The 24004-nt window shown below is 29.8% G+C and overlaps 1 protein-coding gene across 4 annotated transcripts; it reads left to right on the forward strand.

Annotated features, from left to right (window-relative positions):
- Window positions 1-2366: 2366 nt before the first annotated feature.
- LOC111281468 (ARM repeat superfamily protein) lies at window positions 2367-23171 on the forward strand. 4 transcript variants are annotated; one of them, XM_022869218.2, is made up of 33 exons: window positions 2367-2638; window positions 3478-3539; window positions 3936-4028; window positions 5298-5469; window positions 6263-6378; window positions 6860-6946; window positions 7043-7159; window positions 7232-7295; window positions 7378-7520; window positions 8221-8268; window positions 9294-9362; window positions 9842-9917; window positions 11341-11471; window positions 12717-12776; window positions 12904-12973; window positions 13067-13131; window positions 13220-13281; window positions 13365-13488; window positions 13566-13623; window positions 14965-15077; window positions 16483-16560; window positions 16659-16721; window positions 16862-16957; window positions 17050-17159; window positions 18060-18249; window positions 18837-18951; window positions 20835-20947; window positions 21029-21106; window positions 21976-22041; window positions 22262-22396; window positions 22495-22551; window positions 22637-22717; window positions 22830-23171. In XM_022869218.2, exons 1-33 carry the CDS (start codon window positions 2512-2514, stop codon window positions 22878-22880), a joined length of 3090 nt encoding a protein of 1029 aa, XP_022724953.2. In that variant the 5' UTR covers window positions 2367-2511; the 3' UTR covers window positions 22881-23171. The 4 variants fall into 4 exon arrangements, with proteins under 4 accessions (XP_022724953.2, XP_022724954.2, XP_089616693.1 ...); XM_022869219.2 differs by having other exon boundaries at window positions 12717-12770; XM_089760567.1 differs by lacking the exons at window positions 2367-2638; window positions 3478-3539 and having other exon boundaries at window positions 3759-4028; window positions 5302-5469; window positions 12717-12770.
- Window positions 23172-24004: the final 833 nt, after the last annotated feature.

Raw genomic sequence — 24004 nt, forward strand, 5'->3', positions numbered from 1 at the left:
GTTTAATAAAATTTTAAAATTAAAATCCCATTAAGCTACAATTCATTTATTAGTTCTATGGAATGTTTTTATTTACTTTTTTTTTTCATTTATTTTTCTATAAATAAAATAATTTACTTTTTTATATATTGTTTTTTGTTTATCATTATTTTTGTTATATATTACTATATTATTTATTATTATTTTTAATTTGTTATGTGTTACCAATTTTTAAAGTTGAGGCCCAATATTATTATTATTACTTGTCTAGACTAATTATAAAGTGTTTTATTGAATTTATGTCATAAATCATGTGAAACAATTTTACTTCAAAATTTATTTAAAAATAAAAAAATATATAACAAAAAAACAATTTTAGGAATATTCATGTCTTTTATTTTTTAATAAAAAACCCTTAAAATAAAAAACTACCCATCTTTATTCATTATAATTTCTTCTTGCATTTAAAAAATATATATAAATACTCATATGATTAAATTTTAATTATATAATATTATAAATAGTTTTTTTAACACAAATTAAACCTTTCATTTAACTAATAATAGTACTTTTTAATGTCAAAACTCAAAATCTAATATATATATATATATATATATTATAACAACATACATAAATAAATTTGTCATATAGGTGCTTATATGAATAATTATTTTAAATAAAACGTAAAATAATTTTTTAAAATAATAAGATAGTTTCTTTTAATTAGAACTTAAATAAATTTAAATTTATTTAAATATCAAAATTATTCAAATTATAATTGAAAATCAAATCAGTTTAAAAATATATTTTCTAAATTTAAAAATAAGAAATATATATTTTATTTTTTTAATAAATAATTTTAGTTGTTTATTAAATAATTGTATTTAAAAATTACAAATATTAAGTTTATCTAAATCTTTTAATAATACTTTTTATCTTAATTTAAAAAATTTACGTAAAATATTAAAAATTCAAGCACCTTTATATAAATTTTTGAAAATAAAAAAAAATAATTTTAAAATTTTAAATAATAAAACCATTAAAATGATTATATTCATTTGAACTCTAATTATGAAATTTATATTTTAAATAAATGCAATAATTTTAATATTATCTTTATCACTTATTATATCCATTTCAAAATTAAAAAAATATCAATTTAATCATAATTGTCACTACATAATTATTCTATAAATTTAAGACTACAAAAGTAATGTATTATACATAGAGAAGGCAAAAAAATCCGTACCCGACGGGTTTCGATCCGACCCGATTTTTTAGGGTCAGTTTTTTTTTTTGAAAATCGGATGTCGGGTCGGGTAGCATGAATACAAAGTTGGGGTCGGGTCGGGGTCGGGTTTTAGGCAAACCCGACCCGATTATATAAAAATAATTTTTTAATTAATTTTTTAATTATATATATTTATATAATGATATTTTTAAATATTTATATTTAAAAAAATAATATTTTATTAATTTCGGGTCGGATCGGGTACGATTTATATAATGTCGGGTCGGGTTCGGGTATGAAAAAACAAAAAAAAAATTTCGGGTAAGATCGGGTTCGGATTTTTTAAGCATTAAGTCGGATCGGGTTCGGAGCGAGCAAAACTCACCCCATGCCAACCCTAATTATACATCAATTTTTTTATTTTTTAGTAATTTTTTTTAAAGTATATTTTATTATGATTATAATTTATTTTTTATTTTTTTTTCAAAATATATTTTATTGTCATTACAGTTTCATTCATAAGAAAAATAATATTTTTTTCAATTTATTTTTTATTTTGTTCACATATTTTCCAACATTTTTAATATTTTGCATAATAATTTAGTTAAGATTAGTAAAGTGAAAGTGTGTTAATATTTATTGTATTATTTAATTTGTTATTTAATAATATATATTTTTATTTTTTAAAGAAAAGCAAATTTTATTTTTATTTGATATAATGTTATAGGTATATAAATATAACTTAAAAAAAATTCAAAGGAAAGAGATAAATTTTTCATGCTATTTTTAGAAATTTTATTTTTTAATGACAAGTCAATATATATAAATTTTACATATGCTATAAATTTTAATGATTTAAGTGTAATTTTGAAAAAAATAAATTTGTATATATATAATTTTGAAAAGAAATTAATTTATATATATTTATATTATAAAATAAAATTATTTCGTGTATACGGATTATAATCTAGTTATATAATAATGAACATTAATCTTTTGAAAATTATGGAACCTAAGTAGGCTCCGAGCATTATGCACCGGTGGACTGGACCACAGGTTAATAATCTGCGCTCGGCAGCCCTTAAAATATTAAAATAAGAAAAAAATTAAAATTTTTTCCATTTTTAAATATGAAAAAGGCAAAACCCTAGTAACTGAGTGAGTGTTTGTAAATCAAAACAAAAAAACCGACGACGAAATCCATTTCCTCTCTCTTTTAAAAGAGCGGGAAAAGGGGAAACAACATCGGAACGAGAAAATTTTAGGGTTTTCAAATTTGTTTCTTGCTTTTGAGTTGAGTGATGGCGAATGTGGCAGTGGATGAGGATCAACAATGGCTGCTGAATTGCTTGTCTGCTACTCTGGACTCTAACCAAGAGGTCCGTTCTTTCGCCGAAGCGTCCCTTAATCAAGCCTCTCTTCAACCAGGTTCCCTCTCTCTCTTGACCTCCTTTCTTTGCTTTTGAAATGCTAATGTCTGATAGTTGCCTTGTAATTTCGAACTTACTAATCGTAACTAGTTCCGTTTAATATAGTTCTGTTTGATTATTACTGTGATAACGAAGTAATCTCCTAGCTTTCAAGTTTAAGCAACGAAATCTAGAGTGATAGCTTGTTTTTTTGTAAAGCCTCCAGTCCATATATGTAAGAAAAGATCCTTGTAAAAATCCATTAAAGAAATTGAGTAAGGGGAATAACGAAAAGCGTTTTTGGTTACTGTTTTAGAATGAAATAAAGAATAGCTGAATATCGGAGATCTGGAAAAAGGAGACTTGATTGTGGACATGAAACAACATTATTTTGTTTCTATATACCTCTTTAACAGCATGTGACTCTGCTCTTTATTTAAAATTTCTATTTCCGCCCCTCATAATGACGGTTAAGGTGTCAGGTTTACACATTCATTCATACATCTCTCTCTCTCTCTCTCTCCATAAATACGTGCTCGTGTGTTTATAATGCTGAATTACTCTATCCTTTCTCTTGGTTTTTAAAAAATAAAGTGTTAGCTAGTGGCTTTGATTTCTTTTTAGTTTAGAAATTTGGTTGAAGGCATGATTTATGTGGAATCTCCTTGATTGCCTGGTATTGGCATGTTTTATGTGCCACATTCAGTAGTTGGTAGGCTTATGGAGATGGAAATTATTTGCAGCATAATGATGCATGGTGATATTAAATCCTTTTAATTTCCTTTTTTAGATATCATATTGTCTCATTTGTATCGGCCAGTGATTATTATCTACATCTTGTCTTGTCTTGTTTTGAAGGCTTTGGCAGGGGATTATCAAAGGTTGCTGCAAACAGAGATGTTCCATTTGGATTGCGTCAGATATCCTTTTTTGAAAGTTGATTCACCTAGTTTATTCTTGATTACCTGTTATGTAACCCCATTTGATTTCATCTTGACAGATTCACTTACATCATACCTGTTACTAAGAGAAAGAATATCCGTTAAATGTTTCTCTTGTTTCATGGAGATTATTATTCTTTTCTTTTTTTAATTTTATTTGAAGAAAAGGAACCCTCTGTCTGCATATTATATTTATGAACTTCTTATTTCCTTCATACTATTAGAAAAAGAGAGAAAAATAGGTGTTGTGTTGTTTTCTTTTTTCTTTCAATTATTTAAAAGAATTACAGCCAAACTTGCACATCCATCATTGGATTGTGTTAGTTATTGTATCCGATAAGGTTTTAGGTCCACTGAAGCTTTAACATCTTCTACCTAGCTGCTCTCCTTTTGAAGCAGTTCATCAAAAAGCATTGGCAGGAGGGTGATGAATCATTTCAACATCCTGCTGTTTCAAGTGATGAGAAGGTATGTAATGAAATCTGACACCATATAAGGTTTACTTTTATTTCTTACCCTCATTAACCTTTTTTTTTTTTTTTAAATTTTTGCATATTTGAAATGCATATGGTCTATTTTGTTGTAGCTGTATACTTGTTGTGTATTTTAATTCTGTATCCCTTATATTTTTGTTACCATTTTAGGCTCATTTGGTTGGTGGAAAATAGCTTCTTGATGATTTTTTTTTTTTTGTAAAAATTATTTTCCTCAATAATAACCTATTTATGTGAGTGAAAATGTTTAGTAAATAGGACCTACTTAATACATTCGATCAAGATGGTTTTAAAATTCTTTTAATTTTTTTTACTCAATTACCCTCTATATTAGTTAAAATTTTCTTTTATGGCATTATTTTACTGTTATTTGATTACAATTATCTACAGAAAATATATTGTAAAATTTCTCATATGATTACATATATTTGTGACATGTGATATTTGTGATGTGTGAGTGCTATAAGACCCCATTAAAGTCTGTTGATTATTTAATTTTAGCAAATGTCCAATAGTTTTAAAATGTAAATTTGAAGTTTGAACCTTTTTTTGTAAACAACACCTAATTTTGGCAAAGAGTTTGATGAAATTACCAAATCTTATTGCATGAAGTTCACGATAATACAAGCTCTGTATTGCTGAAAACAGAAAAGTAGTATCTGAGAAGTACATGCATATCCAGTGAACCTTGGGAACATTGTTCTTGGATGAAATAATTTGGGCTTGGGGGCATTTGACAGTTTTTTTCTATCTAGCATGTGTTGAGCTTTTAAATTTGTTGGCTTTCAATCCTTTCTCATCATGTACTTATGTGACCTTTTTTTTTTTTATGAAGTTTATACTTACGTACCTTGATACTATATTAGACTTAGTGCCATCTTTGTGTAGTTTTATAATATGCCATTGCATGTTTTCATTTTGTTTCAGTACTACTTTTAAAATGTAATAACTTGACTGGAACATATAACCATGTTTTTGACTGTTTAGTTATCTGTGCATAGTTAATGATTAGCGTAAAAAAATGTTTTTCCTCTTGTTATGGCTTGCTATCGAGCCGCTCTAGACATATAGATATATTTTCTCTTTTTTTTCTATCTTGATTTTTATTTTAAATTCTGAGATGAGACATATGGATGGGTTTTTCACCTATAGTTATAGCTAGTAATTAATAATTCTGTAAATATCTTGTGTTTAATCTACCCTGTCCACCTGTATATTATATCCATCATGATTACATTGTCAGGCAGTTATCCAGGGACTCCTTTTATCAACTTTGGGTGATCCTAATCGAAAACTTTGCACAGCAATTAGTATGGCTATAGCATCTATTGCAGTCTATGACTGGCCAGAAAGCTGGCCAGACTTGTTGCCGTTCCTCCTGAAGTTGATTGGTGATCAAAGTGATATGAATGGAGGTAAGAAATGGTGCATTCATGTTCTGAATAATCCTTTTACTTTTTGTTTCGTAATCTTGAATATTTTCTTTTCATGGTTCATTGATGTAATAGTCATCTTAGAGGCTTACTTTAGATGCTTTTTCTTGTAATATAAACTACTTTTTACTGATGGTTATTGTATCTAACCATTTTCCATGAAGTTATGTACTTATGCAAGTATGTTCTAATGAGTACTTTCTAAGAACTTGGTGTTTGGTGTGGGATTCATCACCCATTCATGTTTTAGTTTTCATTAAGTAGGTATGCACTTAAAATATAACGCCAACACTTCTGATCCAATTTTCTATTACTTGTTGTTTTATAATTCATTTTTTCAATCTTTGATGACAAAGTCGCGTTGTGGTTGGAATTTTTTTCCTTTTATCTTCCTGGGCCCTTAATTTTATGGGTTTTGCTAACCAAGTGCCCTTAGCACTCTTTAGGGTTAGTTAAATTATTATTTATAGTAATATTTTTATATTAAAAGCAGTAGTTAGTAATTGATTTGATGAATTCCAATGCACTGGAGAATAAATTTCTTAATACAGTAAGCTTAAAGAGTGCCCTAAGGACACTTGTTAGCAAAATCCTAATTTTATTTGGGCTGATTCTTTTGTAGCTTATCATCATACCTTGATAAATACTTGTTTATTTGTCATGATTTGTACATTAGTAAAGCACTGAATATATTCAGTTGGCTTTAAGCTTTTTGACAATTTCAGCTTTTTAAAAGTTTGGATTCATTTGATTAAAGCATTCCCAAATTTTGTAGTGCACGGTGCTCTTAGGTGCTTGGCACTTCTCTCGGGGGATTTGGATGATACAATGATTCCAACATTAGTACCTGTTCTCTTCCCTTGCTTGTATACCATTGTATTATCTTCTCAGGTTAGTTTTCTTTTGCCTTTATTGTATTGGTAATAGCTTTAGAGTAGGCCTGTTTCTGTTGTGGGTTTTTTTAATTGCATATAATTTTGAATCTTATTTTCTAGAGATGAGGATTTTGCGAAGTGTGGTATCAGTGGAGTTGTCTGTCCATCTGCGCATTTGTGTCTGTACATAATGCACTTGTTACGGTATAGAGAGAGCACTTTTATTTTATTTTCTTTGAGATGAGGATTTTGGGTAGTGTAGTATTAGTGTAGCTGTGCATGTGCTCATTTGTGACTGTACATGATTGAGAATTTGCATGGAGATTGCTTTATGGGTGCAAGCATAATCACAAATTTACATTTTTAATCATGTACATATATCATATTGCCCAAAATTAGTGATATAGGCCTTCTCCAAATTCCTTTGTTGTTAGTTTCTGCAAAAAAAAAAAAAAAGGTGGAAACTCCTTACATTGTGATAAGATGTGCTTGTGCAGACCTATAGCAAATATTTGCGAACAAAAGCCCTTTCTATAGTTTATGCTTGCACTTCCATGTTGGGGGCAATGAGTGGTGTATATCAGGTACTCTCATGCAACCTATTTGATTGTGCTGGCTCTTAAGACGTGGTTGGTTTAATTATGTTTATTAATTAACAGAACTAAGATATTTATGTTCAGGCAGAAACTAGCGCACTGGTGGAACCATTGCGTAAACCATGGTTAGATCAGTTCTCTTTTATCTTGGAACAACCTGTACAGCCTGAAGATCCGGATGATTGGAGCATCAGAATGGAGGTTGGTATATGCTTTCATCTCTATCTGTTTTCATATTTTCTACTCCTGGCTCGTGACTCAATTTTTTCTCAGGTTTTAAAGTGCTTGAATCAGTTTGTTCAGAATTTTCCTAGCTTCACTGAGACTGAATTTATGGGTAAGTTGGTCATATCTCTTTATATGTTTCTTTTAGCAATTTTTTGAGTTTTATATTTAATCTGAGCGTCCATATTTTGCAGTTATTGTGGGGCCACTATGGCAGACATTTGTATCATCCCTGAGAGTATATACTCGATCAGCAATTGAAGGTACAGAGGATCCCTACGAGGGCAGTTATGACTCTGATGGTGCAGAGAAAAGCCTTGATTCCTTTGTTATTCAGGTAAAACTCAATTTGCTGGTAAAAAATTGTTTGTTTATTTTTATACACAATAGTACAGATAGAATTAGATCCTGGTCTCTGTTAACTGGTTTTATGGCTCCAAGAGTAGGACCTGATAGTTTAAATTGCTAAATTTAATGTATTTAAATGCTTTTTCATCGAGCTTTAGTGATAAACTTAGAAGTGTTTAGCATATAAAAAATTCAAGAAAAGTCAATATATAGGGCTTTCCTTTTAGTATGGATTTTTTAAAATAATTATCTTTATGCAGCTAGAAGTACAGATTAAAAGTCAATTTATATACAAGGTGGAGTTGGGTTCTAAGTTGATTGAATATTTGAATGCTATGGTATTTGTGCAATGTTGGCTGAAGCTGAATGAAAAGTAGCTATTTTTCTTATGGTTTGGGTGTCAACAGACAGGTTAATCTTTTTTCGAAGTCATTCCAACCACCTTTGGAAAGGGAAAAACCTGGTTTGGTTGGCAATTGGAAGGTAGATGGTTGTTATAAAAAGCTGCAGTGCATGTTTTAAACTTTAATTATTGATTTTTGTTTGAAGAAAGTGGTGACAGGCTTGTTCTTGTGTATAGTTTTGAATTCACGAAAAACTTTGGTTTTTTGTCAAGTGCACAAATATCAGTTGTTTCTAGTTTAACTGATCTTTTCCTCTCCTTTTTTGTGTTTGCACTGAACTTGCAGTTGTTTGAGTTTCTGTTGACCATTGTGGGTAGCACAAAATTGGTAAAGGTGAGGTTAGAAGGCTCTATGTTCTCTTTAATTACTGTTTCTTTTTTATAATTAACTAGATTCTTTTACCTGTGCCATGCACGGAATTTTTTATTTTATTTTTTATAATTTAAAATTTTAATTTATATTAATTTTTATATTATATGTGGATAAATAAAATATTCGTAATCATCTATAATTTGTAGTTTTAAATTACAAAGGCCCTCTATATATAAATTATTATGAAAGAATCCAAATAAGCATTATGAAAGCTTTAAATTATGAAGGTAAAATTACATATAAATCTCAATGTGAAAGTCAATCTCTTGTTCACAATTAGATACACTTTTAAAAGTATATATTATTTTAGTATGAAAATTAAGATCTACACGTGTAATATATTATAAAAATTTTTTCATGTTTGTTTTGAAATTTTATCATGCCAAATTTTTATGATGAAAATTTGATTGCACTTATCTTTTATAAAGAAAAAATATTGATTGTTAGAAGAAATTATAAATATATTTTTTATAATTATTTAATTTTAAAAGGTTCTAATTTTTTTAAAATGTAGTTTATCTAAGTTTAATTTTAAATTAAAATAAAAGAGGTTAGTATAATTTTAAATTTAGATATGTGTAATTTTAAATTAAGAGAAAATATCTTTCTCTTTTATTTTAAATCATAGAAAAATAAAAGCAAAAAAATTAGTAAATAACAGTGATTCAATAACAAACTTTATTTATTTAAATTTATGTGAATTTTGATTTAGACAGTGTATGGTTTTCTATGGTTTCAGATTTAAATTATGATAAAACTTATATACTTTGAAAGACTTGGATAAATGTAAATTTTGAAACTTTAAAATTTTTAAAAATTGAATAATTGATTAAATAAAATTAGTTAGAACTATCCGACGTGTTAATAATATAGATTGTCTACTTAAGCGTCCATGTAAGCAAATCTTATTAGGTTTTTATGTATGTTGTAATATAATATTATATATGATATGATTGGTATAATTTTTATAAAATTTGATCTTGTAGGTTGTTGCGAATAATATTGCAGACTTAGTATATTACACTATTGCTTTTCTGCAAGTGACGGAACAACAGGTAATTATTCATTCATTCTGATGTCAGAATGGACTTTGACTTCATCTTATTTTGCTGCCATCTTGACAACTTATGGGCTTTATTCATTTTAATTGAATGCAATCTCCTTCCTTTTTTTTTTCTAGATAACCCTTTATTGTGTTTCCTTTACCAATCTTGTTACCCTTGAAACTACAGAAAATGGAGTTTTGCCAGCAGTATTTTTGTCATGATCTCAACAATGCTGCTTTAGTTGTTTCCATATTCTGTCATGACCGACATGCCTATTAATCCTCATTTCTTCTATCCTTTTAGAGTCCTTGTCTGAGAATGTTATTCCAATCCAATCTGAACATGTTTCCAAACCTGCATTACATCCAGATATTACTACTACTATTGTTCTGTTGCTCTTTAATAAACTAGTGGAGATGCCTCCATACCTGATCATTCAAAAGATGATTGAATCCTTTCCCTGTTTCTTATGTTTGAATCCTTTCTAGGTCCATACGTGGTCAATAGATGCTAATCAATTTGTAGCTGATGAGGATGATGTCACTTATAGCTGTCGTGTTTCTGGTAAGTAGCTTTTACATTGTAATTTGATATTGAACATTTATATCAGCACCCAGATTAATCGGGATTTGTCAGTGATGTTACTTATGACCGTCATGTTTCTCTTGATGAATGTATGACATGAATCTATATGCTGTTATTAAGACATTATTTTGGTCATATTGGAAAAAGACAACTTTTTCCTTTTCAGTAATTGAAAAAGAAAATACTTCAAATGATGACAGTACAGTTAGAATCTTTTTTAAGAACACCCGACTTCATCAGAAACATCATTTATGCATATTATAATTGTTGTACAAATTGCATTATGATCTCTGGCACTTGTATTTGCCATTTTGAATGTGAAATAGTTAGAAACTTGAAGAAGCTTTTAGAGTAATTATTCATGTTTTGAATGGAATTATGAAATGGAAGACATTCTTTGTGATCAATCTCTAAATGCAATTCAATGAAATTATTCAAATGTCAGCATGGGGTGATTTACCATGTTAACAATAGTTAATATTTATGTTCTTCAATTATGCTATTGCTACCTACATGACTCTTCTCTAAGTTTGACACCAATTAGTGAATAATGATCGGTAAGAAGCTTTGGTTTGTGTCGATAACATTTAGAATACATTACTGAATAATTCAAAGCACAAACTTATGTTATGTTTTATGACTGACCTCTACTGGACAATCAGTATGTTTTCTCTCTTGGTCATTTCATTTATTAATTTTATTACAATGTTTGGTAATTATTATTATCTAGTGCTTAATATTTTTCATGAGATGTATGGCTGGGAAAATTTCCTCATTATTGAATAGAATCATTCTTATATGTTTTACTCTGTGTGGGATATGAAATGAGAGCATGAGACTTACTGACAACATGGTCTCCATTGAAGGATAGGACAGAGGTTTAATCCCATTATTTTAATTGCTAGTACTGATTGATTTTGTCTCAAATTTTTATGCATGATTAAGAAAAAAGAAAAAACCTGTGGTCACTAATAACCATACCTTAGATTTTCTTGTTATGCGTCCGGATGAAGCTTGAATGATTTATGGCTTCTTATGTAGATAGGAACTGCACCCAGTAAAATAATTTTATTTGAGTCACAGAGGGAATCAACAGTCTATTGAAACCATGGTAGTTCCTTAAGGAGGTGTAATTACCAAATTAAATGTCTACAGGCAGTAGTCTGTACTTTCAAAAACTTCATTCTGAGTCTATCTTCATCTATCCTCTTTTCTGTTTCCAAGTTCAGCCCATCTTCAACCCATTTTGTCTGTCTCTGACAAATCTCTGCTTGCATTTGCCTAATGCAGCATAAGTCTTGGAATCTGTTCCTGTGTCTGATAGCATATCTCTTACATTTCCATTTTCAAGATTTCCTTGACATTGTAAAAAAAAATTCCTATATAAATTTACTTTATGCAGGTGCACTTTTACTAGAGGAGGTCGCAACCTGTTGTGGGAGAGAAGGAATTGATGCTATTATAAATGCTGCTAGGAAAACGTTCAGTGAGTCTCAACAAGAAAAAGCTAGTGGTTCTGTAGTTTGGTGGAGGGTAAGTAGAAACTTCTGTTGCGGATTACTTACTAAGATTTATCTTTTGGACTCTAAACTTTTATCTTTGCTATAGTTTCCTATCAACTTTTTCTTTAAATTGCACTTAAATTTGTTTTTCATATAAGAGTATTGCAACAGTCTTTTAAGGTAATGTTGTAAACTTGTTTTAGCGAGCTTTACTTCATGAACTGGTGAGATTTAACAGTTGTAGCTTGTGTGGACTGTGTTGTTCAACTGTGAAGATTCCAAGAAAATTATTTTACTTAACTTGGAAACAAAAGGAAAGTTATTTTTTGGCGTTAACATGAAGGTAAAACTCTTCTTTCAGTATGGGTTGGAAGTTTATAGCATGGAAAGGGCTACCCTTAAAATTTGAGACTACAAAATAGAGCAAACATTTTCTTCTTTTTCCTCAAGACTTGTTCCCTGCCAGAAAAATAACAAGTAGTATCTTCATTAGATGTGCCTGGTGATCATGCCTTTAGTTGAGAAACTACCCATTTAGTTGTTATGTTTGGCTACCACAGAGCATTTAAGGGGTTGCATCAGCTTTAAGTTCCTATTATATTTACAATGTTATGCTTGAAGCAGATTTCCACTCTCTCAAAATAATTACTCATCTGGGTGAGACAAACAAGTGGATGACATTGTTGTAATTGCATGATTACACAAAATTGTGTAAAAGCTAGTTGGGGGCTTAAGATCTTAATTCTAATAAAATCATCATGATATGTGGAGAACATATGTGGTACTGAGTCCATTTAAATTCATCTCTTGGGATTCTAGAGTTTTATGAGAGTTCCACATCAATTCATCAGGATAAAGATCATATTTGTTAGCTCACTAAATTGAAGAATAGCAATATATATGGTATTTACCTTTTTGCCATGAGGCATATGCTGCTGACATCGGTAATAACATTCACATGAAGCTAGGATAATAAAGATGGTATTAAACTATTGATATCAGTTTGAATTTTCACCTTTCTTTCCCTAATGTAGTGGTAAAAATCTTTCTAAAAGTTGGATCCGGCCAAACATGTGCTTTTGTGTCTTTGCAATTAATTTTCCCTTTCTTCTCATTCTTCTCTAATGCTTTATAATCATATCGGAAGATACTGTTTATTGTTTTTGTTACTGAAGTAGTTTCTAATATCATTTTAATGGAATTTCTTTCTTTTTCTCTCTCTTATTCCTTTTTTTAATCTTCCTTATAACTCATTCTTGCATGGTAAAATTTTCAGAAAAGGGAGGCTACTTTGTTTGCTTTGGCTTCTTTGTCAGAGCAATTGCTTGAGGCAGGGGTTTGTTCTTTCCATGATAATTTTCAATTATCAGTGGTTACCTTTTTCCTTTGGCTTTAAGTATAACGTCAAATAACTTCTCTTTCTAGGTTTCAGTTTTAATGTTGTATTGAATTTATGGTAGCAGGTTTCTGGACTTACAAAAGTGAGCTTAGGAAACCTTTTAGAGCAAATGATTACTGAAGATATGGGAATTGGTATTCACTTGGTTTTTGTTTCTATTGTGTTTCATTGTTGTATTATATCATTAATTCAGGGAACATATTTTAGTGTTGTGATTTTGTTTGCAGGGGTGCATGAATATCCCTTTCTTTATGCTCGCATGTTTATATCAGTTGCTAAGTTTTCCTCTGTGGTAATGATGCCATCTCCCTATTTTTGAGGTCATCTTATCTGGTTTATGTCATTTCGGAAGATCTAATTCAATTTATAATGTTGTTCAGATCAGCTGTGGAATTCTTGAACATTTTCTCCATGCTGCTATAAAGACAATTGGCATGGGCGTGTATGTTTACCTACCCCGTTTTAATATCTGTCCACCAGGTAATTGATAGCATAAATCTTATTATGAGTGTATTTTATTGGCAGCCCTCCAGCTGTGAAAGTAGGTGCCTGTCGAGCAATATCACAGCTCCTTCCTGAAGCAAACAAGAGTGTTATTCAGCCTCAAATTATGGGTTTATTGTCTTCACTAACAGATCTTCTTCATCAGGTAATGCACAACTGAACAATTCTTGGAAGCAGTTGTTGAAGTCACATGTAATTGTTGTCTTATGATTCTTATTTCAGGCTTCTGATGAAACATTGCACCTGGTACTTGAAACACTGCAAGCAGCAATTACAGCTGGTGGGTTTAGATAATAGATGATATAAAGGTTTCGTTTGTTTCGTGCAAATTGATTTTCAAAAAATATTTTTTGAAAAATATTTACATTTTCTAAAAAGGCATAGATTTTCTATTATTTGGTTGTATTTTGAAAAATATTTTTTTTAAATAATATTGACATAACTATTAAAGTATTAAAAATTATTTATAATTAAAATATATTAAAATTATTAATATTAAAAAAATTAAATTTTAATAATAATAATTAATATTAAAATATTATATTAATATAAAAATGTTTAAAACAAAACTATTTATTATTTATATTAATATTTTAAAATAGTTAAAATGGTACTATTATCTTTAAAATATATTTTTTATTAATATAATAATATTTAAAATAGTAATATTTATTATTAATATATTAAAAATATTTTTACTATTAAAATAGTTATATTTTTTATTGAAAGTATATATTATCAAATCATAAAATATCTTTTATTTATATTTATTGTTAAAATAATAATATAATTACATGAGTAAATAAAATATAAAAATAATATATTTTAAATTGAAAAAAATAATAAATTATTGGAAATATTTATTTTATGAAAATAATAATATTAAATATATTATTTAATATTAATTATTTGAATAATAAAATATTATTTAACGTATGATTATTTAATTTTAAAATGATATAATACTATTTATTATTAAAATATTAAAAATATTTATATTTAATAATATACAAAATAAAATATTTAAAATTAAAATATCAAAATACTTTTAATGTTGATATTTTTGTTTTTTAATTAAAATTACATAAAAATATTTTTTATTAATATAATAATATTTCCTATTGGATTAAGTTAAGTTTAAGTTTAAAAATCATGTTAAGGTCTTACTTGAGTAGAAATTTGAAAATATTTTTAAAATTAAAATGTTAGAAGATTTTTAATATCAATATTTTAATCTTTTCACGTAAAATTAAATAAAAATATTTTTTATTAAAATAATAATATTTTGAGCTGGGTCATATTAAGTTTGAGTTTAAAAAAATTATGTTCAAGATCCTATGCTTATGAGTTCAATAAGTAATACTACTCATAAACTTTTTTTTTTTGAAATTGTCTTTCCTTTTTCAAAAAGAAAAGACAATTTTCAGAAAACTGATTTCATTTTCTATTAACGAATCAATTTTTTGCTAAACAAACATAAAAAAAATACATAAATTATTTTTCCGAAGTCATTTTTAGTGAAACAAACGAAGCCTATGCCTGAATCATTTCTCATCTATGTTATAATAAGGTGTTTTCTTTTATATTTCAACTATTTCATATTTTATTTTTGTTTACCTAGGTCATGAATTGTCAACATCTGCAGAGCCTATTATTTCTCCTATAATCCTCAATATGTGGGCATTGAACGTTTCAGATCCTTTCATTAGTCTTGATGCAATTGAGGTTCTGGAGGTAGTAATGAAATTGCTGTTCGTATTTTACGATAAGGAGAAACTTACTGTCTTGTCATTTTTAATATCCCATTTTCGTCTTTTCAATTTTTTTTTTGCAATATACTTGGTTTCCCTTAAGTAAGGTTATTAAGTTTAGATGTTTTAGGTAAGATATTGCATCTTGATATGTCAATTTGTTCCTGGTAGTATATCCTCTGAATGAACTGGTCATGGTCGTTAAAATTAAAAAAAAAAAAAATACCGAAAGTTATATGTTGGCAAGTAGATTAGTGGATATACTGTCCATAAGTTTTGCAACTCAGAACTATAAGAAATATAATATCATAGTGCAAATTATTTGCAACTAGGTACCAAAAGTGATTAGTTGGCAAGTCAATTAGTGGAATATAATAAAATGATTATATCACTCTAGATATCTTAAATAACCAAAATGTTTGATGGATCACACAATTAATTGAGGTTGGAGGTTGAACCGTTGTCTCACTTTTGGAAGTATTCTTATTTTCAAAATGTTGTGCTATGATTTGTAAGAACAATCGCTGCTTGTCAGACACCGGTGAGACATGCACAAGGCCTTTTTACTCGTGTAGGTGTTTGTTATCAAGTAGAAGTCCCATAAAGGGGAAATGTGAAGTTTTCATTCTGGCCTTTTAGGTCCCTTGAAGAATGGAAATACAGCTACTTTGCAAGTTTGCACATTATGCATATTGGTAGGGTTCAATGGGGTGCGAGACACATCTTGATCTTGGTGTAGAATAGGCTATGATATAATACGAAATTTGTCATTGAGGAGAAAAGTCCTATGGAATGGTGATTGAAAGTTTAATATCTTATTTTAAATGCTAGTGATAGCCTTTTTTCTTGTAAAGATATACTTTATTATTATTACTCGAAATCATTTATGGGATTTGTTAAGCATCTAGCTTAAAACTAATTGACAGTAAGTGGAGAGTTCCAATCTGAATATAAGGTTACAGGATATTGGATATTTATTAGATGTGAGATAACCCACTTTAACAGGTTCCCATCATGTGTAGGCAAAGATGGAAAAAACCTACTACGTGACAGATTTGGAAAAGGCAACGGAAAGAAAGTCCTGGCTTTAATACCATGTTAAGCATCCAACTTAAAACCAATTGGTAGTAAATGGAGAGGCCCCAATTTGAATATAAGGCTGCAGGATATTGGATATTTATTAGATGTGGGATAACTCACTCTAACAGGATTGAATTATGCACTAGATGATTTTGAGATTCTTTTATCATTAATTGACTATGATTAATTGTGTTGCTTTTTAACATTTTACCCATGCATTTGTCTGAATTATTTCTAAGTTTCTTTAATATTTCTTGGGATGTAAATTTACTTTTATCTGGTATTTCTGTTTTGAAAATTTCACGCAGGCAATAAAAAATGCTCCCGGTTGCATTCGGCCATTGACTTCTCGAATTTTACCATATCTCGGGCCAGTACTGAACAAAGTACAGCCTCTTAAGTTACTTTAAATTGTTCTATTCTCAAAGTGATGGAGATTTTAAATTATTTGTCTTTAATGCATCTTTTGCTTGCAAATTTCCAGCCCCAACAGCAGCCCGATGGACTAGTGGCTGGGTCATTGGATTTGATAACTATGCTACTGAAGGCAAGTAATACTTGGAAGGAAGAATGTCATATTTACTTTTTTCTTTGTTGAGTTTATAACCCTTTTTTTTTTTTAATTTTGAAAACATATAATTGTATTACATTGTTTTGCCAATTACTGTTTGTGATATTGTTGTACAGAATGCTCCTACTGATGTGGTAAAAGCAGCATATGATGTTTGTTTTGATGCTGTAATCCGGATAGTTCTTCAAAGTGATGACCACAGTGAAATGCAGGTATAACTTTTCACTGAATGTTTTTTTTCTTTACTGATAATTGGCTATCTAAATTGTGGACATAAGTGCTGCTTCTGTGCGACGTTGATCAGAATGCAACAGAATGTTTGGCATCTTTTGTATCTGGTGGAAGACAAGAACTTCTTGCTTGGGGTAGTGATTCCGGATTTACAATGGGAAGTTTGCTTGATGCAGCTTCAAGGTCACTTATTCTAGTCTTGATTGTTTACTTCCTATCCCCCCCTCTCTTTCCCCTTCCAAACTCTTTTGTTTTGGTGCATGAGAATTTGTCAATTTCAAAATAGTTAATGGTTCTGTTATGGTTACCAAAAGCAAAAATAGAAGTTCTTTTACTTAGAATTGTTATCTTTCTACATGCTCAAAGTTCTCTTATTGAGCTTTATCAACTGCTTTTAGGGAAACTGGGATCATTATGCAGGGATTGTATATTTGATAATTGCCAATTGATTTGCTTCTTGATTGATATTGATATCGTTTCATATTCATATTATGGTGCCCAGATGTATTTGAAAGCTTGTAGAAATCTTCAATACAAGAAAAATGCTCCTGCTGAGGGCTTAGGGTGTTGTTTGTATAATCTACTGATTTTACTTGGAAATAACTCAGTAGAACTATGAAATACAATATACATTTGTTTATTGTGGGTTGTTAAATATGCTCAATCTTTCTTAAGGAATATATGAAGAATAATACTATGCCAATCATAATTACTGTCCCTTCTTTTCTTGTTATGTTAGTGAAAGTTGTGGCAGTTTTCTTTAAATCACTTTGTCATCTTCATAATTAAGGCTGATCCATCCAGCTTGTTGAGCTATCAATTTCAATTCTGTTGTTATGCTTTATATATATGTTGCACGGTCAGATAACTTCTGCTTTGTTTGTGAAAAGTTGTTAAATACATGTTCTGTTGCATGAAGAAAGTCAAAGTGGTTCAGGTGGTATTTCATGCAATGGTTGTGAGCTTGTGGATTCTTGCAGTGAATTTAAATTTCTGTCAATTAGTCACCAGCTAAACTCTTCTGGTAAGGTTTTCTCATATCCATGTTTTTGGATGCTTATTTTTGTGCAATCTGATTTGCAGGCTTCTTGACCCTGATCTGGAAAGCTCTGGGTCTCTTTTTGTTGGCAGCTATATCCTGCAACTTATATTGCATCTTCCCTCACAAATGGGGCAGCATATTCGAGACTTGATTGTTGCTCTTGTTAGACGTTTGCAATCAGCTTCGATAGCAGGATTGAAAAGCTCATTGCTACTTATTTTTGCTAGATTGGTATTGTGCCTAAGTTTCAACTTCGTCCTGAATAAACTAAGCCCTTGCCAATTTTAAAACTTTTAACTTCTTGTGGTTTGTCAAGCAGAATAATTGCAAATTCTTTTTTGTTAAAAATGAATAACAAGAAGCTACAATTAGAGTAGAATAGACAAATTCATTGCTTGTAACTTGTAGATTCTTTTTTGTTAAAAATGAATAACAAGAAGCTACAATTAGAGTCGAATAGACAATTTCATTGCTTGTAACTTGTGAATTTTCATTAACATGGTCTTATAATTATTATTTGATACAAGTTGAGGTGTTTTCAGAAAATGTTGCATAAAAGAAGTCTTTAATCTGAAAAAAGAAAGTTTTCCAGCTAAGCTGGACCTTCTTTCCAATTTTGATTTCTGGAACAGGACAGTAATCCTTCTATAGTTCTTATTACTTGAAGTCCTAATGTTTGTTGGCCAAAAAAAGTCCTGATGTTCTACCATCTTCGCTCTGTTTTCCCAGTTCTTTAAGGTTTATGGTTAGATGTCAGTCTGCACTGATCATCTTTTTCATGGACCAATTTTTTCACTGTTTCATTTCTTAAAATGCAGATTCATATGAGTGCGCCAAATGTTGAACAATTTATCAATTTGCTGATCACCATCCCATTTGAAGGCTATCAAAATGCCCTTGTTTATGTAATGTCAGAGTGGACCAAACAACAAGGCAAGTTTCTGTGCACATTCCCACTTCTAGCTAGGAAACAAAGTAATGTGAAGTGGGAATATGTTAAAGGAAGGTTAATGGTGAATTATATGAATCTCTGTTTGCATGCTTATCCCGATGCAAACAAATCAATATATTTGTGAAATTTTGTGGTAATTAGTTCATTTTCATTGGACCTTGGTAGCAGTAATGTTAGTGTGGAAAAACTAAGAAATAAATCAGTGTGGAAACTGAATATATATTGGAAAACTGCTTATAGAGAATTATACAAGAATCTTAGGTTTATATACAACTAACTAGGGGTTAAACTAGGAAACTAAATCTTCCTAAAAAACTAATCCTATAATTGAGGGATTGTCTATCCTAATTTTAGGGATACAAATACTTAATTCTAGAGATACAAATATAAATATACAGATTACAAGATTACAACCAGCTGTAAATAAGTGTTTTCTCACAGTTAGTGTTTAAAAGGTGTCTTACAACTGATTCTAATGTGATCCGATAAAATAAAACATAAAAAATAAAAAAAGTTAGGATAAAACTAAAGGCAAATCCACTCTCCAAGTCTTAAGTTGGCATGTCTAATTATGTGGAGCTTCAATGGGGGCTTGAATAGATTGTCTTGAGACAATATTGAGTCTTAATTTTATGCTTGTTTAGGTTATAAGTTGCAAGATTCAATTTTTCTTAGCAGTTAACTATATTTTAGTAACTAATGACTTCGCTGGAATGGCCTTGGCAGTAACATTTTGGGTCTTAGTTTGAACCTGCAACTGTTAGGAACTGATTCAATCTATGTCTAAACCTTGTTTAGTACTAAATGTATCTTCTATTTAGAGTCTAATTCTTGGTTGGACTGGGAATGTAGAGGGGACAATCTGTTGGGAGATTCATTACATGTGCAAAATAGGAAGATGAGTGTATGATATAGGCGTCAGAAAAGTCTTAGTGAAAGAAGTCTTGCTTTTACTGAGAAACTGAAAGGTAGAAGTAATTCAATATGTCATAGCCATTATCTTCAATTTTCTGATATGTTTCTTTTATGCAATAGCTGGAAACCAATCTTCTTAAACTCTAGAACAGCCATATATTTCATCCTAATCAATAACCATGCTAAACCCTATATTACCATTCTTTCATACTTTCCCCTAGACAAAGCCAACCAATATCTCCTTGTTATATTGCCACAATCATAATCTCAAACCAACTCAGTTAATATCCATATTTAGTAGCATAAGTTCCTTTGTTTTCCCTAGCTCTGAAATTTAACCTCACACTCAGTCTGCTTACGTTTTAGTGCATGGATACAGTTGGTGACCACAAGGCTTGTATGTATGTATTATCCTAAATCAGTTAAGTTTGGGGCTTGTAGCAGTCTTGTATTTCATTCGGCCACTGATTGTGGATTGATTTAAGTTTGATACCTGCAAAATTTAACATCTCATCATTTGTTAATTTACTAGAGTTTCTTGAGCTTTATATCAAGAGAGGCCTTGCTTCCTGATGCTAATTTGGTTTAAGTTAGATACCTTAATAACTAATAAGTATGATCTATTCCTGTATTGGATGTCTATACTAGCATAGTTTTATTGTATACCTGGTCATTCATATTGGGTGACTAAATCAACCTAACTGCAAGTGAGCTGAACTAGATTTTCTTACCGTGTCAGCCTCTTTTGGTTTTGCAGTTTTCATTATTTATAGTGTATAAAAAGGATCTGTAATATTTTTCTCTTCCTTGTGTACTATTTGTGATTATGGACAATATCCATTATACAAGAAAAAAGAAAACGGTTCATTAGCTTTTGATCAGCTTACTAATTTGCAAGATAAGTAAGCTTGCATTTGATATTTCTTCTCATGTGTGCTTTGGAGTGCAGGGGAGATTCAGGGGGCATACCAAATCAAAGTTACCACCAGTGCTTTTGCCCTACTGCTGTCCACTAGGCATCCTGAACTATCAAATATTAATGTCCAAGGCCATCTAATTAAGGTTCATGATATTTCTTGAAGGCTTGATTGTCAATTTATCTTGGATGTGCTTACTGGTTAACTCAATCTTTTTATTGTGAAGTCTATGGCAGGGATAACCACTCGCTCAAAAGCTAAATCTGCTCCAGATCAGTGGACTATAGTGCCACTTCCAGCAAAGGTATTTCTAGGTTCTTTGTGTCAATAAAGGTTGCCTTGAACTGAGGTTCTGGTCTGGTTAAGTGATCATATCTAGTGATTGTTTGCATTTGGTGGTTTGAGAATTATTTGCTCATAAAATAGATTGATGAGGAAGATTGAAGGGTAGTAGAAAAAAAAATGTAAGAAATGTAGTTTTTGCGGTGCACGTGAATATGAAAAGGATAAAACTTAAAATACAAAAGTGATATGTAAGACTATCCAAAATTGGAGACAGATAATGTTGAAATAAACTTATTTCCATGTGATATCTAGTTTTTTTCTTTTATATATTATCTTTTTTATGTAAATTGTCAATTGAGTTTTTCTCTAGCAAATTGGTGGAGACCAACTTAATCTAGTGGCTTTTATGAGCACAGGTCCTAGAATGAGTCTCGAAAGCTTTTTCTTTTTTTTTTTTTGTCTATTAACCATGTTAATCTGGGTTCAGTTTGGTTTTGCGATTAGATTGCAAAATTATGGTTTTGGAAATCGTTGTAAAAGTTGCTTTTCCACTCAAACTTGGTTTGGATTAAAAATATAGACTTTTGTTGGCATTGTGGCTAAAATTCAAGGTTCAGTTTTACAACCCTTTGGCAATATCTAACTTCACTGTAGTAATTACACCTTTGATTAGCCACTTTAAGGGAACCTTATTTTTTCTCTGCATTTTCCCAAGGTAAATTTTTTTTGAAATTTTTCCCAGTTTAATTTTTGCACATGCCATATACAAGCCAAAGATTATAATACAATTCATTTGTTACCTTAAGAAACTTGGCATTGTTCAGAAATTGTCTTAAGAAAGGAATTGATGTGCAAATAGTTAACACTAGAAAAGGAATTGATGTGCAGATATTGGCTTTACTGGCAGATGCATTGATTGAAATACAAGAACAAGTTCAGGATGCCGAGGATGAGGTACTTGTCCTTTTGTGCTATCTGTCATGTTCTGTTGAATAACTCAGCAGTTCAGTTTTAGCCTAACAGTTAAGTTAGGGAAGTATTTACAGTTGCTGAGTTCAAATCCAGTTTTCCTGTATTGCCAAGGTTAATCCCCAAGTTTAATAAACCCCCTTCCTCGAGTAATGATAATAATCACCGAGGTGGATGTTTAGTCTTTGAACCATTTGTTTTGCAGGATAGTGACTGGGAAGAAATTCATGAAGGAGAGATGGAATCTGGCAAAGATTTGTTATCTTCAGTTGCTGCCACGCCATTTGGCAGGTCCGCATATGAACATCATCTTGAAGCAATGGCAAAAGCATATAATGAGGTTTGGTTGAGTAGAAATAACAATGAATTCCCTCGTCTTTCTCAAGTTTCTTTTTCTTGGGCATTGTTAATTGTTCGTTTGTGATCATGAATTTGAAGAATCAAGAAGATGACTATGAAGACGATGCACAAAGTATTGCAGATCCCCTTAATGAGGTTATCTTTTTTCCCCCTAAATTTACTTGCATGCTCAACATTTTAAAATGTCAAAAAATGCCATTTCTAGTGTTCAATCTTGCAGATTAACTTGGCAAATTATCTTACGGAGTTCTTTTTGAAGTTCTCTCCAAGTGACCCACAACTATTTGATCATCTTTGTCAGGTTCGGTTTATGTTAGCATTTACAAGACGTTATACTTGTTTAATCTCCTCCGGACAATAGCTCAAAGACTGCAAATTCTTTTTTTTTTTTTTTTTTGTTCTTGAAATTGCAGAGTCTGACACCGGCTCAACAGAATGCTATTAAGGTTGTTCTGAATCAATGAGGTGCTATGTAAGTTACCTGATTGATCAAAGGTTTGTTTCTTTGCGTGGTTGCCATCGAGCTTTAAAGCTGAGGTTGTTGTCAATGCTATACAAAAGGAGAAAGCGATATCAGTGTTGGTTTTTCGACTATCGGAACTTGATTGATTGATTGATTCGTGTAAAGAAGCGGAACTCCAAATCTGATTTTGCTATTATTTTTCCGAAATCTTAAGTGAAATGTGAGTTCTATTTGTTAATACTTTTACATTTTACATTTTTTTATTTATTATTTAATTTTAGTTTATTTTTTATTTCTTACTTCTTACTAAAATATATATATATATATATATATTAACCAAACTGAACTTAAAGGATATTAACATGATATATTTGTTCTTTATATAAGATTTTTTTATCAATAAAATTTTTGGAAATTTTTTATATCCTATATATGAGAAATATATTCATGCATGTGTTATTTACAACAATATATATATATATGTCTGTATGTATATACATGAATTTGTTTCATGAATTAATAATTTTATTTATTTCATTAGAATTACTTTTAAATAAATTTACATAGAAAAAAGTGTGGCTTAAATCGCTTTTATATATTGTATTAAATGAGAATTTGCTTTGTTACTATACTTTTTTATTTATTTACACGGTGTTAGAGTTAATTTTTTTAATGTGCTAAATTATTCATTTTGAAAATCAATTAATAATTTGTTTTTAAACAAAAAATAATTAAACAAAAAAAATTAAAATTAACATTCAATTGAAATCTTAGTGCAAAGACAACCTTTCAAATTTAATTGATAATATTACCAGTTTAAACACATTATTAATTTGTTGACTTCTATCCTTACAAAGTGAAAATCTTGTCTAACAAAAAATAGATTTAAATGAGAGACAATAAATCCTATACTGATAGTTCAACTAGAATTGACCTTATGCCAATAACAGTCGCACACTTTTCCAGGTTATTTTTTCACTTAAAATTAAATATTATTATTCATATATTATTATTTATTTATTTTATATTAAATATATAAAATATAAAAATTATTATATCATAATTTATGTTATATATCAATTTTAAAATATATTTTGTATTTTATTAAACTTATATACTATATTT

Source organism: Durio zibethinus, chromosome 5 (genome assembly GCF_047325235.1).
Source record: "Durio zibethinus cultivar Kanyao isolate XHJ-2024 chromosome 5, ASM4732523v1, whole genome shotgun sequence".
In the NCBI taxonomy this organism is placed as follows: domain Eukaryota; kingdom Viridiplantae; phylum Streptophyta; class Magnoliopsida; order Malvales; family Malvaceae; genus Durio; species Durio zibethinus.